This window comes from Ochlerotatus camptorhynchus, unplaced genomic scaffold, assembly GCF_037179485.1.
Source record: "Ochlerotatus camptorhynchus isolate MF236.1 unplaced genomic scaffold, CSIRO-AGI_Acam_v1.1 ptg000300l, whole genome shotgun sequence".
Classification (NCBI taxonomy): domain Eukaryota; kingdom Metazoa; phylum Arthropoda; class Insecta; order Diptera; family Culicidae; genus Ochlerotatus; species Ochlerotatus camptorhynchus.
In genome coordinates, this window is record NW_027040788.1 from 2,236,616 (window position 1) to 2,258,944 (window position 22,329).

The 22,329-nt window shown below is 45.6% G+C and overlaps 2 protein-coding genes across 2 annotated transcripts; both read left to right on the forward strand.

Annotated features, from left to right (window-relative positions):
* Positions 1 to 7,311: 7,311 nt before the first annotated feature.
* Positions 7,312 to 10,158, forward strand: LOC135707006 (uncharacterized). The gene has a single exon (XM_065228725.1). It carries the CDS (start codon positions 7,312 to 7,314, stop codon positions 10,156 to 10,158), a length of 2,847 nt encoding a protein of 948 aa, XP_065084797.1.
* A 2,017-nt stretch (positions 10,159 to 12,175) lies between these two features.
* On the forward strand, positions 12,176 to 12,847 carry LOC135707008 (uncharacterized). The gene has a single exon (XM_065228726.1). The coding sequence runs from the start codon at positions 12,176 to 12,178 to the stop codon at positions 12,845 to 12,847; it is 672 nt and encodes a 223-aa protein (XP_065084798.1).
* The last annotated feature ends 9,482 nt before the right edge of the window (positions 12,848 to 22,329 follow it).

Genomic DNA, 22,329 nt, shown 5'->3' on the forward strand with positions numbered 1-22,329 from the left:
TGATCCAATCGGAATGGTCATCATCATCACCATAGTTTTCTGCGTAGGCCACTCCATCATCAGACTCTACTATGAACTGTTGCAGTTTTGCCTCAAATGCATCATCAGACTTTTTTGTTCTCCGATGGACCGTATGCTGTACCACCTCATACTCGATCTTCGGATCTGATCGGGCTGGGGCCGTCGCCGTGTTTGCCTCAGGAGAAACTTGACGTGCCAGATTCGATCTGATATGTTTATAATTTTATGGCAGCGTTCTCCAGACTGCTCATCCACGAAATTCATAGGAAAAGGCTGTTGAATAAAAATCCTAAATAGTTTTAGACTAAGATATGAACTCCGCCAGATGTTGGTACTTGTAGGATGCATGGTGCCAGGCTACGCACCTGCTGTTCGAATTATGCGTACAGGTGGGCCACTTTATCTGGATCAAGTTTTCTGTCTGATAAAGCGAGACAGCTTATCAATCTGAGATTTTCAACTAAATTTAGGTCGATGTTCAGTACTTCAGCAAACTTGACTGGGTGTGATAATAGTTTTTTCGCAGTGGTAACATTGTTGCCCCCGATTTTTGGGCGGTTAATATTCATGCCAAAGTGATTTTCTAGTTCATCTGCCATTTCTTGAGCTTTTGTTTTCACAAGTGGGTGCGTGAGAGCTGGATGACGCTCCACTGATTTTTTGGCAGCCGTTCTAATTGATCACTCACCACAGTCCAATCGATAATGGAAGTACGATTAACCAATGGGATTATCTGAACCCTTGACACAAAGTGGACAAGCATGAGTATCACGGTTTCCAACAATCGCGTTTGCTACCTTACCATCTTTCATAGTGTAAAGGAATGATACTGTAATATGCAGCGTGACCTCTCCAACAGCAACTGTAACCGGGTTCCTTATTTTTTACATTTACTTTTTTTTATTCAGTTGTTTTGTTTTACCATAGTTTTACATTGTAAGTGACCAACATTAGTTATTCAATCTTTCCTATAATTACTGAAAGTCATTGGCTAATTTTTGCTAATTGGTATTTATCATTTTACATTGTAAACATTTGTTCTATTTTAAATTTTAATTTTACTATCTAACTACATTAAATCTTAACTAAATCTACTATTTGTATTTGTATTTGTATTTAAAACAATTCATCTGACAATTTAGTCTTAATGAATAAATTAGAGCTCTGGTAAGAGTATCGCCGTCGATATGATAGTCAAACAAAATTGGATGTACCATGCGGTGAAACGTGATTAGCTGACATTTTTCCACACTAATAGTCAGTTTGTTTCTCTGGTACCAATCGGCAAACAAAGTCAGCGAGTTTTGCAGAAGCCAACAATCTTCTTGTGTGCGCACCACAATGTACAGCTTTAAATCATCTGCATATACAGGTTTGAATCCTTCGCCCAAAACCAAAGCAGCATCGTTGAAGAACATAATAAACAGCAACGGTCCGAGATTACTACCTTGTGGAAATAGACTTGTTTGAAAACGGCGAAGATACAAAACCCTCAACCTTCACTCGAAATACACGCTCTGTAAATTAGGATTCAAACCAAAAAACCAATTGCATAGAAACTCCAAGACGAGATAACTTGTGTAGCAGTATGTTATGATCAATTTTATCGAACGCCGCCTTCAGGTCGGTATAAATTACATCGACTTGCGCTTTTTCCTCCATACTTTATATGCACTTCGCACACATAAAATTCAACAAATTGGTGGTAACCGATCGTCCGGGCATGAATCCGTGTTGATCAGTGGATATGTAGCTTTTTGTGGCATCGAGAATAACTCCACCCAATATAATCTCAAACAATTTTGAGACAGCTGAGAGACTCGTGATTCCCCGATAGTTAACAACATTGTAACGATCACCACGTTTGAAAATGGGTGTCATAAACGATTGCTTCCAAATGCGAGGGAATTTTGCTTGCTGAAGTGAGCGATTGAAGATATCACACAACGGTTCTGCTAAAGCGGCAATACAACGGCATATTATAACTGCAGGCAAACCATCAGGACTAACGGTGCCGGTGGTGTAGTGGTAAGCGTGATTACCTCTCACCCCAGCAGGCCTGGGTTCAATCCCAGTCGGCGCCGCCGGGATGTTCTGAGGCATAACATCTCTGATCACGCCTTCCTTCGGAAGGGAAGTAAAGCCGTTGGTCCCCGGTTCATGAGTTGATGAGTCAATAGGTAGGGTCCAGGTGTGGGAGCTGCCTTCCTGGCACGTCGGTAGCATTGGTGCTCAGCACGGAAAACAAGATCAACGGAAAAAAAAAAAAAAAAAAAAAAAAAAAAAAAAAAAAAAACCATCAGGACCAGGAACAAACGAACGTTTCAGTTTATTTGCAGCCAATGAAACTATTTCTGGATTTACAGCAAATAGTGCAAACTCAACAAAATCAGCGGGAACATCACTGGTGGCTTCATCGATTTCAAAGTTTGAGGCGGGATTCGTCGCGAATACGGATGCAAAATGCTTGGCGAACAACTGGCATGACTCTGCAGCTGACGCTGCAGTCGTTTCGTTCAGGTAGACATTCGTTGGGATCACTGCACTTTTCCGTTTGGAGTTAACAAAGCGCCAAAAACCACGTGGATTTATTCTCAGACCAATTTGCATACGCAATACGTAAGATTTGTAGAGAGTGGCATTCAAAAACTGGTACGCATTGCTGGCTTGTTGAAAACTTCGTTTATTTATCCGATTCAGATGTGAAAAACTAGTTGTTCTCCACTTTTCAAATTATACACGGTAAATAAACAAAGTTTTTATCGCCGAACCAAAAAGATCAGTGGATTGTAACGCAACTTTAATACGGAAAGACTAAGTATCACGAACCAAAACAAACGTACACAACAGAGCAAACAAGCGTATAGGTAAATATTTCTAATTTTTGCGTACTCTGAATTTAGAATCCTAGTTTGGTGCTTACTGGCGAGCACAGTCATTCTCTGATTGATTTGATCGAGATTCGCCAGCCGATGAACGTCGGCTATCCGTGTGCGTGGAGGCATATTTAGAATCATCTTCAGGAACTTTTTTTTTATAATCCATTTATTTGTGAAGGCTCAAATGCGGTAGCTTTGCGGAGCCAAATTAATTTAAATATGATTTTTTTTAACAACTAAAGTTAGTAGAATGGGGGCCGAATACTCGCGGTTTACTCGAGAGTAATAAATACATTTATTTAGAGGAAAGGGGAGGGGGCAAAGGGAAAGGGATATTGGTAAATCTTCTTTTTGCTTCATTCGACGGGTGAGTGTCACTGCACTGTATTGGCGGGCATGTGCTGTGGATATCGAAGCATTGAAAGCACCGCTGAAATGATACAAGAGGGGACTTGGGTTGGGATAGTGATGAAAGAATGAAAGAATTAAAACACACTACTAAATACACAAATCAGCACTTTTTAAAAATACGTAAATTAATCTCATAACATCGAGATCACGGCAAGCCAGAACGTCTCTAATTGGTGTATAAGGTTGTTTCCCTCGGGGCCTGAGGGATTCAATTAGTTCGGATCTCGCCACATGATGTGAGGTGCAAGACCAGACAACATGCTCAATGTCGTGATAGCCGTTTCCACAGGCACACAAACTGCTATCTACAAGCCCTATGCGGTAGAGGTGTGCGTTTAACGAGTAGTGATTGGACATGAGCCTGGACATTACCCGGATAAAATCGCGATCCACGTCCAATCTCTTGAACCAGGGTTTGATCGACACCTGTGGGAGGATCGAATGTAACCATCTTCCCAGTTCACCATCATTCCACTTTTGTTGCCAGTTGATGAGGACTTGCTGACGAGCAATTGTGAAAAATTCATTGTAGGCGATTTGTCGCTCGTAAATGTCGCCTTCCATAGCGCCCATCTTAGCCAGCCCGGGATAGAGCAATGAGAAGGGACCCATACTAAGGTGATGATATGTGAGCTGTTTGATAAAGCACTCAGTGACGATCGTATTTCGTTAAGGAAATACGTCGAGTGCTTCATCGGCCTTATAGAACGCATAGCCTCCAGAGAACATAGACTATCCGAAAAAATGAAATAGTGATCAGGGGGACGTGAGGAGATCTGCTCTAACGCATACAATATAGCTGCTTGTTCTGCAACGTATACCGAACATGGTTTTTTAAGCTGATATGAGGCACTATGGAGATCATTGTATACACCAAAACCAGTGGACGTATTTATTGTGGACCCATCAGTGAAAAATCTCTTCTCGGCATTGACGTGGCGGTATTTGTTCGCGAAGATGGATGGTACAATCAGGGGGCGATGGGGCTCTGGTATTCCTTGAATTTCCTCCCTCATTGAGAAATCGAATCTTACGGAATAACAACTGAAATCGTGGGATACTTCATTTGTATTGAACGGGGAGGGACTAATTTCCAGAGTCATGTACTCGTAGTACAAGCTCATGAATCGTGTTTGCGGATTTTGTTCAAGCAGCTTCTCAAAATTCTCGATCACCAACGGGTTCATGACTTCACAGCAGATAAGGAACCGAAACGACAATTCCGTGAACCGATCTGGTAAGGGAAGTACGCCCGCAAGTACTTCCAGACTCATTGTATGCGTCGAATGCATACAACCTAGTGCGATTCGTATACAACGATATTGAATCCGTTGCAGCTTCAAGATGTGGGTGTTCGCCGCCGATTGGAAGCAAAAGCTACCATACTCCAAAACCAATAGAATGGTGGTTTTGTAAAGCCTTATCAGATCTTCCGGATGGGCTCCCCACGAAGTGCCGGTAATACAACGAAGAAAATTGATTCTTTGTTGGCACCTCTGACTCAGATACGCAACGTGTTTTCCCCGAAGTGCATTTGGAATCGAACCAGACACCTAAATACTTGAAAGACATGCTGTGAGTGATTGTTTTACCCATAAGTTGAAGCTGCAACTGTGCTGGATAAAGCTTCCTAGAAAAAACAACCATCTCAGTTTTCTCCGGAGAGAATGCGATACCCAGATTCATTGCCCATGTAGACAAATTGTCCAAGGTATCTTGCAATGGTCCTTGCAGGTCCGGTGCTTTTGGCCCAACAACGGAGATCACGCCGTCATCTGCAAGCTGCCTTAGCGTGCAATTTTCGGCAAGACAATCGTCAGTGTCTTTAACATAGAAGTTGTACAGAAGGGGACTCAGGCATGAGCCCTGAGGGAGGCCCATGTAGCTAATTCGGGAAATTGCCGAGTTGCCATGAGAGAAGCTCATTTGTTTCTCGGACAATAAATTGTACAAGAAATTATTGATAATTGGTGAAAGCCCACTGGTATGGAGTTTGTCCGAAAGGATGTCGATGCAAACAGAATCAAAAGCCCCTTTAATGTCTAAGAAAACTGAACCCATCTGCTGTTTTTCAGCGTAGGCTAATTGGATTTCAGTTGAAAGCAACGCAAGGCAGTCGTTCGTTCCTTTGCCCCTTCGACATCCAAATTGCGTATCTGAGAGTAAGCTATTCGCCTCGACCCACTTGTCCAAACGAAAAAGAATCATTTTCTCCAACAATTTCCGAATGCACGACAGCATCGCGTTGGGACGGTACGAGTTATGATCCGACGCGGGTTTACCGGGTTTCTGAATGGCTATAACTCTCACTTGTCTCCAATCGTCCGGAACAACGTTGTGCTCCAGGAATTGATTGAACAAGTTCAACAAGCGCCTCTTAGTGACGTCTGGGAGGTTCTTGAGCAAGTTGAACTTGATTCGATCCATTCCTGGAGCCGAGTTGTTGCATGAAAGAAGAGCAATTGAGAATTCAAGCATCGAGAACGGGGAGTCCATGTTATTCTTTTCCACCGACGTATCGCGAGTGTTGTTTCGAACCGGAACCGAATCAGGGCAAACTGGCTTCGTTTGAGCTTGAAGCGCGCAATCCACTATGAGCCGCAATAGGAAGGAGTACTCATCCAACGGAGAGAGAACGTCGACCAATTCAGAGCCGCCACGGACCGCGTTCGCGTATTTTTCCCAATCGATGTTTCTCGTGAGATCGTATGCGATGTTGATTGGATGTTGCGAAGATGAGCCATTAGAGATCGAGATTTTGATGGGCAAATGATCACTACCATAGGGGTCTTGGATTACCTCCTGTTAGTTAGTTCGTTTAGGTCAAATTCTTAATTCTAAATTTGTTTAAATACCATTGCTTAAAAGTAAACTTACCACTAGATACATGCACTTAAAAGTATTTATATTTAAATCCAAATCCTAAAGTCAATTATATAATCCTTTTATAATACTTACCTGTAAATCGATGTCGGTGTTTTACATGTGCCTCATATACTCTCACTGACCCGGGATTATCACAATAGCCTATTATGTGATAGCACCAGCTTCTCTGGCTCTCTGAATAGTAGGTAGTCATCTAGAGTGTAGCAGACTGTAGTAACCGAGATCGGGATATATAGAGAAGACAGTTGATCTCCACCCGGTCACCGATCTGGACGTACACACGTTGCTATCGGTCGTACAATATAGTCGTACAATATAGTTACGAAGTATAGAAGATTTTTATTCGGTGGAAGAAAGACTCGGTCCGTTTGCCTTCTCTTGGTGCCCACAAGATTGCCGTGTCGGCGGAGTCGCGAGTTTCCCGCGAGTGTCCGCGAGTTTCTTCGTTTCTCGTATCGAACATGGTCCTTCGAGCCGGATACTGGACCAAAGTGCTAGTGCCAAAGTGACGCTGAGGAAAGCCATTTTGCGGCTGGCCTGTGACCAGTAAATGGAACAATAGTTCGCCGGCAATAGTGAAGCACAAAGAAGCCAAACGGGCTTTGTGGTCCAGAAAATTGAGCGCTGTAAAACGGTTGTGAAAGCGCCAAGAACGCACCAGTGAATTTGTTCGCCTTGGGCGATTGTGTGCTGATGGTGAACAATCGCGGAAAATTGAAAGTTTCGATTGTGGCATTGTGAAAATTCTCCGAACTATCTGGAGAGCGATTTTTTCTTGCTATGTGCAATAAGTGCCGTGATTAATTACCACCGCGTGGCGAAGAATATTTAATCCTGGTGATTGATCACGTGGCCAACTATTGGCGAAGACCTAACTGCGGTGAAAAGGGCTAACGAGCCGAAGATAATAGCTGTTGATCGAGCCAGCGATAGCAGAGTCATCAGTTGGTGTAAACCGGCGAAAACTCTGCACATCGTCGCAAGGAAGCCCCGAGTAGTGCCGTCGGCATTTCGATAGTATTTTCATCGCTCTCAAATACCAGGTGGGTTCGTTCCTTTTGTATTCCGTTGATATTTTGTGGCGTGTCGGTGTCGATTGGTGGTCACTTGAGGTATGGCCATGTCGAAAGAAGCAATGGAGGCCAAGAGGTTGGAGTACGATGTCCGAGGAAACTACCTCATCTCTTCGGTGGCTGCGATCGAAACTTTTCTCGAATCGTACGATGCTAATTTGCATGCGGGTCAGGTACAGGTCAGGTTGGAAAAATTGGAGTGCTTCTACAATCAGTACGTTGAGGTGATCATTCAGCTCCAGTTACTGCCATCCTCGGAACCAGCCGTCGAGTACGAGACGCAGCTGTTCAGTTTTGAAGCTCAGTACTACGAGCTGAAGGCGCAGTTGGCTCGTTTGTTGGAACGGAAGCCGCTTAATGTTCCGTCGACGTCTCGGAGAAATACTCCCCTCACCAACCATATCAAGTACCCCGAATTGAAGCTTCCAGAATTTTCAGGAAATCCTCTCGGATGGCGTTCATTTCACGATTTGTACAACGCTGCTGTTCATTCGTCTGGCGAATTGAGTTCTTCGGAGAAATTCCAGTACCTGAAGAGTATACTACGAGGTGAAGCAGCGGGTCTAATTGCGGAAATTCCCATCAGTGACGAAAATTACGCTGAAGCCTGGAAGCGTTTAGTCAACCGGTACGACAACAAGCGGATACTGGTAAAATGCCATCTCGCGGAGCTCTTCGACACTCCTCCGATGAAGCAAGAATCGGCAGAGGGACTGCTGAACCTTGTCGACCGCTTCGATCGGAACATCGCCATCCTCAAAAAGCTTGGGGAACCAACGGACACCTGGAGTACGATTCTCGTCTATCAGCTCAGCCTCCGCTTAGACCAAAACACACTCCGTGAATGGGAAAACCATATTGTTCGCAATGTGATTGCGAAGGAAGAGCCGCAGAACAACCAGATGTTAAAATATTCGGATATGGTAATGTTTCTGCAAGGTCATGCTCGCGTTCTTCAAGCTCTCGCCCCCAATCTTGGTCGTTCCCGCGAAGTCAAGGTAAAGTCTTTACCGAAGCATTCAACGTTGCATGTTGCTCAATCGTCGTCTGGGGAAACAACAGGCGGTCGCAAGTGTTTGCAGTGCGGAAGCGATCATTTTCTGTACCAGTGCTTCAAGTTTCGCAAACTATCTCCAAGACAACGATTCGATTTTGTGAAACAGCATCACCTGTGCTTGAATTGCATGAAAACCACTTCGCATGGTTGCAAAGATTGCTCTTCGGATGGCTGCAGAAAATGCAAGAAACGTCATCATACGCTCATCCATCTGCAACCGTTGGAGTCGAATTGTTCAGCATTGTCGTCCAACACCAACAGCAGTCAACAATCTTCGCCTGCCTCCACCTGTCCACCTGATTCCGCTTTGAACCATCCTACACCTGGCCCTAGTGGATCAAACTCTACCTCAACTCTTGTGTCCGTCCATCAGTCAGCATTAGTACCAGTCGCACACCTGTCCACTTCGCCTCAGCCACAATCGAACCCACCTGCGGCGCTGGTGGCACACTCGGCGAAGCTTCCCAACGAAACAGTTCTACTGTGCACGGCGCTGGTCAACTTCGAGGACAATTGTGGAGCTCAGGTCGTTGCTAGGGTTCTCTTGGATAGCTGTTCGCAATTCAATTTGATGACGGAGTCCCTTCATCAACGTCTAAATTTACAAGTTTCTCCAGAACACGTCAACCTTGGTGGCGTGGGGCAGCTTGTTACTCCGATTTCGAAGGCAGTTGAAACTACAATCTCGTCTCGGATTTCAGCGTTCGAAAAGAAGCTAAAATTTCTCGTATTGAAGACTATTTCTTGTGACCAACCGGTACACACGATTACGACGGTAGATTGGGAGATACCCAATTGGATAACGTTGGCCGATCCTACATTCTCTACTCCAGGACCGGTGGATGCGCTCCTGGGCGCCGGAACTTTCTTTGAGCTATTGCGTTACGGTAGGATAACTCTCGGTGAACGCTTACCCCTCCTGCAAAGCACTATCCTCGGCTGGATTGTCTCCGGTGAATGCTCGAATCAATCTGCTTCGCCAATCCAAAGCTGTTTTCTCACCCAAAACCAAAAACTTGAACAGTTGGTGGCACGCTTTTGGGACTTGGAACAGTGTTCGCCGACTAATTGCTGGTCTCCAACAGAGAAGGAATGTGAGCGTCACTTCTTAGCCAACGTATTTCGCAACGAAGAGGGTCGATATCAAGTTCGTCTTCCAGTGAAAAAAGAACTCCTGCTTCGTCTTCAGAACAACAAACACAACGCAATGCGTCGGTTTCTCGCTCTCGAGCGGAAACTGAACGCGAACCCCACACTACGTGCTCAATACGAAGAGTTCATCAACGAATATTTGCGTTTGGGCCATATGCGGGAGATACCACAGGAAGAATTGGCAGCAGAAAACGACGATGTTCCGCAGTTCTACCTACCGCATCACGCCATTCTTCGTCCTGACAGCACGACCACGAAGCTCCGCATTGTTTTTGATGCTTCCTGCAAGAGCTGCTCTGGATTATCGTTGAATGACGTCCTTCTGACTGGTCCAACTATCCAGGACACGATCAACGCAATCGTTCTCCGTTTTCGGATGCCAGCTTTTGTCATCATGGGTGATCTCTGCAAAATGTATCGCCAGATCCTCAAGCATCCTCTCGACCAACGACTTTTACGGATTTACTGGCGAAAGAACAGCGCGGAGCCGGTGAAGGTGTTTCAACTCCTGACCGTTACATACGGTACCAGTTCTGCTCCATTCCTCGCTACACGTGTCCTGCAGCAGCTCGCGGAGGATGAACAGCATCGATTTCCTTTGGCGGCGGTGGTTATCCGCAAGGACATGTATATGGATGATTTACTCACGGGATGCGACGATCTAGAGAAGCTCAGGTAACTCTGCTCCCAACTTCTCGGAATATTCGAGAGTGCTGGGATGCAACTCCGCAAAATATCCTCGAATCACCAGGAAATTCTTAACGAAATTCCAGAAGAGTGTCGAGAGACAAAATCGCTCATTGAGTTAGATTCCGAAGCTCCTGTCAAGGCCCTTGGGCTTCTGTGGGAGCCGGCAACTGATTCGCTCCTCTACAAGATGCCGAAGTTCTCCAAGTGTGAGCAATACACGAAGCGAATCATTCTGTCACAGACATCCAGTTGCTTCGATCCTTTAGGACTGCTTGGCCCAGCCGTCGTGAAGGCCAAAATCATCCTCCAAACGCTATGGAAGCTGGACTACAACTGGGATCATCCGCTGCCTAGGGCATTCGCAACCGAATGGGAAGAGTACCAGAATCACTGCAGTCGATTGCAAACTTTTCGATTTCCTCGGCATGTTCAGTCGCTGCGTCGCCCTTCCGTTGTTGAAATTCATGGGTTCAGCGATGCATCGGAGCACGCCTATGGAGCATGCCTGTATCTACGAATGATCGCAGTGGATGGATACGTCACCATTCCGTTTTTTGGCAGCTAGATCACGAGTCGCTCCACTAAACAACAAATCCATAGCACGATTGGAACTATGTGCAGCGCTGCTCTTATCCCGGTTGCTTCTTTCCGTCTGCACCAGCATTGGAATCAAAGAAAGCATATTTCTGTGGACCGATTCCACAATTGTGCTTCACTGGTTGTCGGGAAGTCCATCCACCTGGCAAACGTTCGTGGCGAACCGTGTAGCTGAAATTCAGGAGTTGACAATCAACTGCACCTGGAACCATGTGCCCGGCGAAGAAAATCCCGCTGATATCATCTCAAGGGGCATGGATGTGAGTCAACTTTTGGACGATTCACTTTGGTGGAATGGACCACTGTGGCTCGGTGCTCCTAACCTCCCTTGGCCGCAACCACCAGAAGATCTCGGCCGACTGAAGGAAAAGGACTTTGAAGCAAAAAGAGGAATAGCGCTTCCTATCACGGAATCGCAAGTAAGCGATATCATAACTCGTTTTTCGTCATTTCCCGTTTTCCTACGGATTGGTGCACTATGCATGCGTTTTGCTAATAACTGTCGCTGCCTTGCAGACCGGCGCAATCAGCCAACCATTCCTCCTGCGAAAACCTATCAGTACGGTCCGATCACCGTAGAAGAGCAAAATCAAACTCTGCTCGGAGTGCTTCGTGTGATCCAACAGGAACACTTCCCGTCCGAAATTGCCGCTCTTCAGGCCGAAAGAACCGTCTCGCACTCGTCAAAGCTACGCTACCTCAATCCGGAGATCCGTGCTGGTCTTATTAGAGTTGGTGGCCGGCTCGAACACGCCGGAGTCGCTAGTGATGGAAAAAACCCTTTCGTACTACCGTACAAGCATCCGCTTACCTGGTTGATTGCTGATTCTTTCCACCGGCAGCAGCTACATTGTGGCCCACAACTCTTGCTAGCAGTCATTCGTCAAAAATTCTGGCCGTTGAGCGGCAGGAACCTCGTTCGAGATGTAGTACATGCGTGTGTCACATGCGTGAAGGCACGGCCCCGCAATCTCGTGCGGCTGATGGGATCGCTGCCAGCGGTTCGTGTCACCCAGTCCTTCGCCTTTGAAAACGTTGGAGTCGACTTTGCTGGCCCATTCTATCTCCAACGACCAAGCCCTCGATCTGCACCGACTAAAAGCTACGTGGCTGTTTTCGTCTGCATGGCCACAAAAGCATCGCATCTGGAGCTGGTGAGCGAGCTAACGACAGCAGCGTTCATCGGTAGCCTTCGTCGATTCATAGCCAGGAGGGGTCGGCCACAGCACATATACTGCGACAATGCGACTAATTTTGTGGGCGCTGGACGGGAACTGCGCGATCTGTTTCGCTCTTAAGGGCATCGACATGCCGTTTCCAACGATGCCACCTCCCAATCGATCCAGTTCCATTACATCCCAGCCAAATCACCCAATTTTGGCGGGTTATGGGAAGCCTGTGTCAAGTCGATGAAACATCATCTACGACGAGTCATTGGAAACGCTTTCTTGCCACGCGAAATCTTTAGCACCATCCTAGCGCAAGTCGAAAGCTGCCTCAACTCCAGACCCATCACACCGCTTTCCAGTGACCCAAATGATCTGCAAGCCCTAACACCAGGGCATTTCTTAATTGGTCGGCCTCTGGATGCCTTGCCGGACCCCGATTACACCAGCCTTCCTGAGAATCGTCTACGCTTGTGGGAACGAGCTCAACGCCACACGCAGCACTTCTGGCAAAGGTGGCACCGTGAGTACCTAACAACCCTACAACAACGGTACAAGTGGTCATCCGTAACCCGCAACCTGGCTGTCGGGTCGATGGTCATGATTCAGGAAGAGTCCCTCCCAGTCCTGAAATGGTCCCTGGGGCGAGTGGTAGACATTCATCCGGGCGCAGATGGAATGGTGCGCGTAGCCTCTGTCAGGTTGCCATCCGGAACCGTGACGAAACGCGCCATTTCCAAGCTGTGTATCCTTCCAATCGAGGTTGATCCAGCGCTCCTTCCAGGTCCATGCGCAGGTCCCTCAGTCACACCGGCAAACTCCACAGGACCAACAGGCGATCCTGGTTCCCACAGTGCCTCTGCAGGTGCAGCTGGTACAACCATTGACGCAGTCTCAAGTGAAGACGAAGAATAAATGTTGAATGTTGAAATGTAATTCAAGGTGGCCGGTCTGTTAGTTAGTTCGTTTAGGTCAAATTCTTAATTCTAAATTTGTTTAAATACCATTGCTTAAAAGTAAACTTACCACTAGATACATGCACTTAAAAGTATTTATATTTAAATCCAAATCCTAAAGTCAATTATATAATCCTTTCCGCACCACCCTATTACCTGTAAATCGATGTCGGTGTTTTACATGTGCCTCATATACTCTCACTGACCCGGGATTATCACAATAGCCTATTATGTGATAGCACCAGCTTCTCTGGCTCTCTGAATAGTAGGTAGTCATCTAGAGTGTAGCAGACTGTAGTAACCGAGATCGGGATATATAGAGAAGACAGTTGATCTCCACCCGGTCACCGATCTGGACGTACACACGTTGCTATCGGTCGTACAATATAGTCGTACAATATAGTTACGAAGTATAGAAGATTTTTATTCGGTGGAAGAAAGACTCGGTCCGTTTGCCTTCTCTTGGTGCCCACAAGATTGCCGTGTCGGCGGAGTCGCGAGTTTCCCGCGAGTGTCCGCGAGTTTCTTCGTTTCTCGTATCGAACACCTCCCACATGCAATCCAATGATAGTGAGTTCGAACAAAGTGACAAATCCAATCTGCTCTCTTTTGCTGGAGGTTTGGCTATTCGTGTTACTTCTCCGGTGTTTAAAATAGTCATGTTAAAATTGTCGCATAGGTCATAGCCCAAGTAACACACAAAACATCTTTCTGAAAAAGAATTAGAACGTATTGATGTTGTATTAATGTATTATAAGTGATGCATAAAACATCCCATGTTTTATATGAGGCTTAAAGATGTTTTCTTCATACTTCCTAGAATTCAACATTTTCAACATTTAATACCACTATAATACTTGTCGTATGCAAAATCAATCTGAGTTGAATTTATAAAGCTCTTGAAGAGATTTTACAGTTTCCAGATTGACGTAGACATTGACGGCGCCATTGAGCCGGACTGTCACTTCACGCAGTCATTGACAGTTTCTTATGAGGTTTTCGGAGGTTTGTTATAAAGAAAGTTGAAAACACTCTTTTAAGACATCTCATAAATTAATGCAACTGAAAAAGTGCAGGATGTGTTATAAGTAGTTGAAAAAACATTTAAATAACACTCTGGCAATTAAACGTACGCATTGCTGCTTACAAATCTTCTTTATGACGGATCGAAGCAGGCGTGTTGCACAAGAATATAATTTTCATGCCATTAGCAAGAACATGATAGATATTTATTATCGACCTTTTATCAAGCGGAGTTGGTCTAGTTAGGAAGTAATAAGTCTTTCACGTCAAGGACCTGTGTTCGAATCCCATGCTCATTTTTTTTTTAATTTTTTGCCGCTGGTTTTTATGATGTTTTCAAAACATGTTATAAGACCAGTATTTAATTTTATAAGCTCCGCTTCTTGCGCTTTTTAGGTGTTATAAATGTATTAAATGATGTAAATTAAAGTATTATTGATTCTATACGTAAGTCATTGAAAAGTATTTTCAACTTCATTATGACAAGCCGTGTTGCTTGGGAGATGATGGTTGAGCGATTGTCATCGTACAGCTCTCCCCAGCCTGTACCGTGGGAATTAAAATCCCCTAAGATCAAACGCGGCTCAGGTAACACTGAGCAGATGTCCGATAAAGTTCGATGAGAAACAGCCGTTCTCGGAGGGATGTATAGCGAGGCAATACTGAGGCTTTTACCTCGAATATTCACCTGGCATGCGACAATTTCAACACCCGACATTGCAGGAAGGACAATTCTGTAAAAAGAGTGACGTTTGTCGATCCCCAAGAGCACACCCCCATAGGAGTCTACACGATCGAGACGGACAATGTTAAAGCTGTGAAGAGAAAGATCGATGTCTGGAGAAAGCCATGTTTCGCAGAGAGCAAAAGCATCACAATTCAGGTTGCTTAGCAAGAATTTGAACACGTCTAGCTTCGGAAAAATGCTTCTACAATTCCATTGTAGGAGAGATACCGTATCGTTTTTTGGAAAATTATCCATCGAAGGATACGATCGAAGCAAGGAGGGGCCACTTGGAAGCTAGTTGCTTCAGAAAAGGTTTCACGAGGATATCAATGATGTTCCTTAGAGGGTCAGAGATGTTAAGCAAATCGAGAATGCTGTCCACTATTCCAGAAAACGTGAACATGGCGTTACGCCATGGGCTGTGAAACTGGGATATCTGGGGTTTTAGATGTTCCCGGAAGCTGTGGAAATGCTTTGTCGTAATCGACAGGCTTGAAACCCGGTGGAACGGGTTTCGGGACATTTCCACGGCCTCTTGATTTATCCAAGGGGGCTTGGGAGTCAGTACTAGTGGTGTTTTTAGTTTTCTGCAAACCATTCCTGGCTCGCTTCCTAGAAGGACCTTGGAAAACAAAATGACTTCCGTCATTGCCCCCGGCATCAGTGTCGTCCTCATCAACTGGGAGAAGGTTGAAAGGGTTATTGTCATTTTTTTCTGGAGTGATTCTGGGAAGAGGATTAAAAGCCTTCAAGATCTCTGCAAAGGAACGCTGAGAGCGTGCCTTCAGGGACCGTTTAAGTTTTTCCCCCTGTTGCTTGTACTTAGGGCAATCTGCGAGAGGATGCGGAGATGCCAAACAATAAACACATTTGGGAGGAGTACTACAAGCACCCTCCGCATGCTTCTCGCCGCACAGATCGCAGCGTGGCTTGTTGCCGCAGAAGGCAGCGGTGTGGCCTAATTGTTTACACTTTGTGCAGTTCATCACCCTCGGTACAAACAACCGCACAGGAAGTCGAACCCTTCCAATCCTTACGTAATCTGGCAGTGCCGATCCGGAGAAGGTCACCCGTAATTGCCGAATCGTCAGCAAACAGCGACAGTGTTCCACCTTGCGGCAGTGTCGGTATGTGTACAGATTGTACAATATGGGTCCCAGGATGCTTCCTTGAGGGACTCCAGCGGGTACATCATACAGTTCCGAGAGAGAACTGCCTACGCATACTTGCGACGTCCTGCCGTCGAGGTAATCCGAGATGATCTTCACCAGGTGACTGGGGAAACGAAATTTCAGAAGCTTGTGCACCAAGCCGTCGTGCCACACGTTATCGAATGTCCAATATCGCCATGACCGTTGTCTTCAAGACCGACTTCGCCTGATTGATAAGGTTTGAGACCCGCTTGAGTTGGTCCACCGTCGAGTGACCTCGTCGGAATCAAAATTGCTCGTCCAGTAGGATCTCGTTCGCCTCGGTGTGCTCGAGAAGTCTGGCGTAAATGAGTTTTTCGAACAGCTTGCTAAGCGAGGAAAGCAAACTGATCGGACGGTAGCTTGACGGGTTGGTAGGATCCTTTCCCGGCTTCGGTATCGGTACCACCTTGGACCATTTCCAGGCAGCTGGGAAGTGTCTGAGCTCCAGGCAGCGATTTAAGACGTTCACCAGAAGAGTATGCGCTTTCGGTCCCAAATTCTTCAGGACAATGTTGAAGAGTACGTCGAAACCCGGTGCCTTCATGTTCTTCGTCGACTTGATGTTGTTCACCAGAAGAGACGAACCAGCCCAAGGCTGAAAGTCTCTTAAATAAAGAAAAAAAAAAAAAAAAAAAAAAAAGTTGTTCATCAAGTGTGATTTTCCGGTCCGCCGGAAGCTCGCTAGGCTCAGTAGCTAGCTGGTAGACGCTCTCAAGCACCGGACCCTCCATCGGGCTGATAATATCTCGACCCAGATTATGCGAAGCCATCAAATGTTGAGAAATGGAGTTCGCCTTTTCGACGGCTGTTATGTGAACCTCAACTCTAAGAGTCAGCATGGGCTTTGGTTTGTTTTTAAGCACTTTTGTAAAACGCCAGAAGGGCCTAGAGTAATTTGGTAAACTACTAAGGTCTTTTGCAAACTGCCTATTCGTAAGTTTTTCCACCCTAATGGCAATAATTTTGTTTATTTTGTTATATAAAACTTTCCTACTAACTCCTAACACAATTCCTACGAGATATTATACGCTTGGTCTCATCATCAAGGTTGGTAAACTTTCATGTCACCGGGGTTGTCGGGATGAACCGTTGTTCCGCTTCGCCTATGTCATCGGAGAGCGCTTGCAGCACGCCGTCGATTTCTTCCGTCATCGTTAACGCAGGATTTTCGACCACTCGATCCTCCATAAACCGCTGGAGTTGGGGCCAGTTCGCTCGATGATAGTTTCACCTACGATGCTGCTGACGTTGGTTGATGGTTTGATTGATCTCGAAAACCACCGGTAGGTGGTCGGATGACAGCTCAGAGCAACCGTCCACCATGTTGGTGGATCCGACACCGGCTGGTGAGTAGAAGGTAGGCGAGTTCGGATGGAGGACCACGTAGTGTCCCGCCTGCAGGTCCGTGGCCAGTACTGCTCCGTTCTTGTTATTTCTTGCATTGCCCCACAGCAAATGGCGTGCGTTGAGATCACCGGCGTGGATAAACTTACCCTTTCGACGAGTCAACTTCTGGATGTCATTCTTGAGATGATCGATTGTTCCATCCGACTCCTTACATTGGGCAGGACAGTAGATGGCAATGAGTGTGAAGAGACCATCCGGCGATGCCAGCTTGACTCCAATGACTCCACGAACGATAGACGAAAATCAGGCAGCATCCTGTACTCCAGTCCTCTCCTGATGGCAATGGCAACGCCACCACCCCTCTGTGCTCGAACTCGGTCCAGTCTAGCAATTGTGTGATTTGGCAGGCTAAAGTTGACCTCCGGCTTGAGAAACGTCTCGGTTAGAAACGCGACAACGATGTTATGTTGGCGCAGGAAATCTATGACTTCCTGCTGTTTTCTCGCCACTGAATGGGCGTTCCAATTAAGGGCGTTGATGGTGAACGTGGAAGTTCGTCATGAAGTGCACCATTTGCACCATCATTTTTTTGCATTTCACTGACAAGCGTTGTCAGATGTCTGATTACCTGCGTCAGACCATCGGTTGGAGGGACCAATAGTACAGCGCCAGGCTGGGTTCCCCAGAATTCTGGAGGAGTGCTGCTTGGTTCGGCTTGCGTTGAATTCCTATACTGCCTTCTGGGCAGCGGAAGGGGAAGAAGGTTTGGTGCGTGTCCTTCGGTTGGAGGAAGCGGTGGAAAATCATTTTCCAGATCGATTCCCGCTAGTTGCTTCTTTTTCTGCTGTCTCGGCTGGCTTGCTTTCTTCCGCAAAGCGATGAATTTGGCCCGCTTGGGACACGATCGACTAGTCGATGTGTGGGCATTCCCGCGATACTTGATCGCCTCGTTGTGGCGTTTGATCACGAAAACCTTCATGGGTTGAAGGTTGTTGCGTTTCAGCTTTTCTTCCACAACCGAAACATCTGGCTCGTGCAGCCCGCGTAGAATGACCTTGAAGGGCTTCGTCGACGGAACGTCGTGGGTGAAATATTCCACCTTCCAGAGTTGCAGTGTCTCCGCCATCAGCGCAGAGACGGAATTTGGTCCGTAGCCCTTTACAAACTAGCACTTTCAGATTGTCAAGCAGCTGTCCCTTGACATAGAAAGGAGGCAACTTTTCCTTTTTCTTAACGCTTTCACGCCTTTCGTCATCATCCTCCAGGAGCAGCGAGAACTGGTTGAGGGCTAGCACCCGCTTCGTATGTCTGGCACCGACATTGTTATCCACCGGCCGCTTGCCGCCTTGCTTCTGGCTACCGCTTGGGCCTGGTTTACCCATGCTTGGGTTGAACGAAAAAACGTTCGACAACGCGCGAGAAAAAAACTTGCGAATACACGGGAGAAAGGAATGCTTGCGTTCGACCACACCGAGTGCTGATCGTAGTTCTGGGTGCCTGTTAATTGCCTCTACTTCTGCGAAAAAATATCAAAGAACTGCTTGGTGATTCCTTCAGTCTCCTTTACCCAGCTCATTGATCTTATGCGGCAGAATGAATTTGCCTGAGGATTTGATTCTTCCAAATAACTTTTCCTTCATCGGTTTGCAAGAAAAGACTCATATAGTGCTCGGATAATAAGGAATCATCGTTCTTCAATATTTTAGCCATATTATAATGACTGTATCCGGTCGCAGAATCGGGGCCTGCCATATTTTCATGCCATGTTTGAACATTTGGCTTAACATTTCAATTGGTTAGCCTTTGGCTCTTTATCTTTGTTCTAGTTAATTGTTTATTCTAATGTGATGATTGCATTAAGCACTAATTTACAGGATACCCTTTTATGGGATTGTTTTCGTTTGAATTTAAAAATTTGATAACCTACCTACTTGAGCACAGGAACCTACCTAGCTACTTAAACTAGGTTGACAAATCACGAATGATCTGGTGGTTTGATCGCAGACAGGCGACTCTGAACCTTGCCAGCGTGGAAGTCTTTCGCTCCTCGAGTGTTTGAAGACCGGCCAGGTGGTGACTCTCAGAATTACGAGTTTGCGGTGGACTGTTAAGGATCATTATGAGGATCTTGTTTTGGATCCTCTAAAGCTTTAGGTGGTGGCACTTAGCAGAACTCTCCCAGATTGGCATACCATATTCAATAGCCGGCAGAATGATCTGCTTGTGGACAGCAAGCTTGTTTTTAAGGGACAGGGTGGTCTTCCTGTTTATCAGAGGGTAGAGCGACCTGATCAAGATGTTACACTTGGTGGATGTCTTGTCCACATGGGATCGGAATAGCAATTTGCTATCGAGGGTGAGACCAAGGTAGACTACTTCACTCGACAATTCAATGCGAGTGCTATCAAGATGGACCTTGACGTTAGCAGGAGGAATAAGCAGAGGTGAATTCGTGTGTGGAAACAGAATGGTTTGTGTTTTAGCTGCATTGATACAAATCTTCCAGCTCTTGAAATAGTCGGACAGAACATCCAGGCCTGATTGTAGTTTACTCGCCAGAGCACGGTTCACTCGACTCTTCTAGATGATGGAGGTGTCATCTGCGAATATAGACAGGATACCACCACCCGGCAGGGGAGGAACGTCTGACGTGAAAATGTTGAATTGGATAGGCCCAAACACGCTACGCTGAGGGACCCCTGCATCAACGTTGAACGTATCAGAGGGGACATTGATCACAAGGTAGATCGGAAAGTTGTATCGATGCAGTTTTTACACTAGGTCATCATGCCAGACATTGTCAAACGCCTTCTCAACGTTCAACAATGCCATAGCAGATGTTTTTGAAACGAACTTGTTCCGCCTGATGATGTTAGTAACTCTACTTATTTGGTGAATCGTCGAATGACCTTTCCTAAACCCGAATTGCTCATTGAGTAATATGTTATTTTCATTGGAGAACTCCAGCAACCGGCTGATTATCAACTTGTCGAATAGATTCGAAATGGAGGACAAGAGGCTGATGGGGCGATAGCTTCTGGCACTGGTAGGATCTTTGCCAGACTTGTGTATTGGAATCACTTTGGCTAACTTCCAACACGCAGGGAAGTAGCCAAGCTCCAAACATTTGTTAAAGATAACGGTAAAATAGTTTTTTAACTCGAGGTTGACCACACCATCCATACCCACAAACTTCATATTTTTAGTGCTTCTAACAGTTGCTATCACCTCATCAGCCGATATTCTAATATCATCATGCACTACTACGGGGGTGTCAGCGACTCTAGACATTGCTTCTAATACGCAAGCTCATGGGGACTCACCATGGTTTGACTAAGATTATGTGAAATCACAAAATTTTGGCGAAGAGTATTGGCCTTTTCAACTGGAATTATGAATAGGGATGAGTTCGATTTCTGGTCAACAGAGGAAAGCGGAGGGATCGGTCTTGACTAATTTTTAAAAATTTTGGTCATCTTCCAAAATGGCTTTGCACAATCTGAGATAGACCGAATCGTTATTTCTGAGTTCCACCATCCTGGCCTGGATAATTTTGGTTAGCCTATTAACATTGGTCTTCAAGTGACGAAGAAAACGATTTGGCAAGCGTTGTTATTATCGCTGTTTTTCTCCTCCCTTCCTTTTATTGGTGAAATGGTGAGCGGTCAATCGAGAATTGAGCTCGCTCATGTGAGCATGCGCAATGTGTCGATTTGCGCTCTATCGTTGCGTCCGTGTTTGGGATTTTTCGTTACATGTCCGTCATTTATTAATGTGACCCCCAGTATAGAAATTAAAGACGTAGTCCTACTCCAAATAGCAAAAATTGATAGATTTACCAATCGTGAAATATTCGCGATCAATCATATAAATTCGAGATTTCTTTGCTTTTTCTAGCGTCCTGAAGAAAGCCCGAAGGCCATGTGGAATTCGGTCATTGCGAAACCACTTCAATACTGTTACGCATTTGATCACACACGTTTGGTTACTGGGTACATTCTCAATGAGCTTTGGGGGTGATGTGACTGTCAGCAGGTGAGCGAAAGTTCAATGAAAATTAACTGTTAATCAACAATATTTTATGATGGTCCTGAAAAGAACTGTTTTGTGGTGATGGTTGAGTAATGTTGAGCTGGGTGTTCAACACGGATGAGGCTGGTGAGCTGTATGTTGTTTGGAACGAGGGTGACGTATTTAGTATAGATGACCCATAGCGGCACACGACGAGCAACTTAATCCGATTAGCGGTTGAGGGCACCCTTCATAGCTAGCTGCTTGCAGGGAGGCTTTCGTTGTGTACTGGAGAACATCATGCGGTGATTGAATGTTGAGACCGGATGGAATTCAATTTTGAAATCTGTGTTAGGGAAAGCCCTTTTCACAAACAATCGGTGATAATTTTCACTATCATAGCAACAGTTGCACATTCATGCAATTTTAAATAATGACATTTTGAAAAATGATGGTGTTAATTTTAATAGATTCGTAGAAACATTTCCTATCGATTGGCGTGTTAAGAATTAAAATCCATCATCTCTGGATCAAAATCAGATCCACTTTCATGCCGCGACCATCTTGGGTTTTTGAAATTGCAATCCCAATGTTACCTTAAAAATACTTGGAATGTTAGATTTAAACATATTGGAACTGACATACGATTGATGACCTTGAAAATTTCAAGAAAATACTTTTTAACAAATTTATGGTGGTTCTGAAATGGACCGTTTTGGCGTGATGCTTGAGTAATGCTGAGCTACTAGAGTGTTCAACACAGATGAGGCTTGTGGGCTGTATGTTGTTTGGAACGAGGGTGACGCGCTTGGCATAGATAACCCACAGCAACTCACGAAGAGCAACTGATTCCGATCAGTAGCGGTGCGGCTTTTTCCTCCTTGGGTGAATGGACGCTCATGTGGGCTGCAGCTCACTGCTTGCGGGCAGCCTTTCTTTGTGTACAGGAGAAAAATTTGCAATGCCACGCGCCGAAAGTATTGCTGCTGCTGCTGATCATGACGACCGACCGGATACCATCACACACGGTGATTGAATAAGCGAGTCCGGATGGAATTCGATGTTGAAATCTGTATTAGGGAAAATGCTTTTTGCAGGCTATCGGTGAAAATTTTGATCATCATTTCAACAGCTGGAAAC

What these genes read in the sequence shown, in the direction of transcription:
- LOC135707008 (XM_065228726.1), top strand. Translation starts at nt 12,176, where the DNA reads ATGAAACATCATCTACGACGAGTCATTGGAAACGCTTTCTTGCCACGC.
- LOC135707006 (XM_065228725.1), top strand. Translation starts at nt 7,312, where the DNA reads ATGGCCATGTCGAAAGAAGCAATGGAGGCCAAGAGGTTGGAGTACGAT.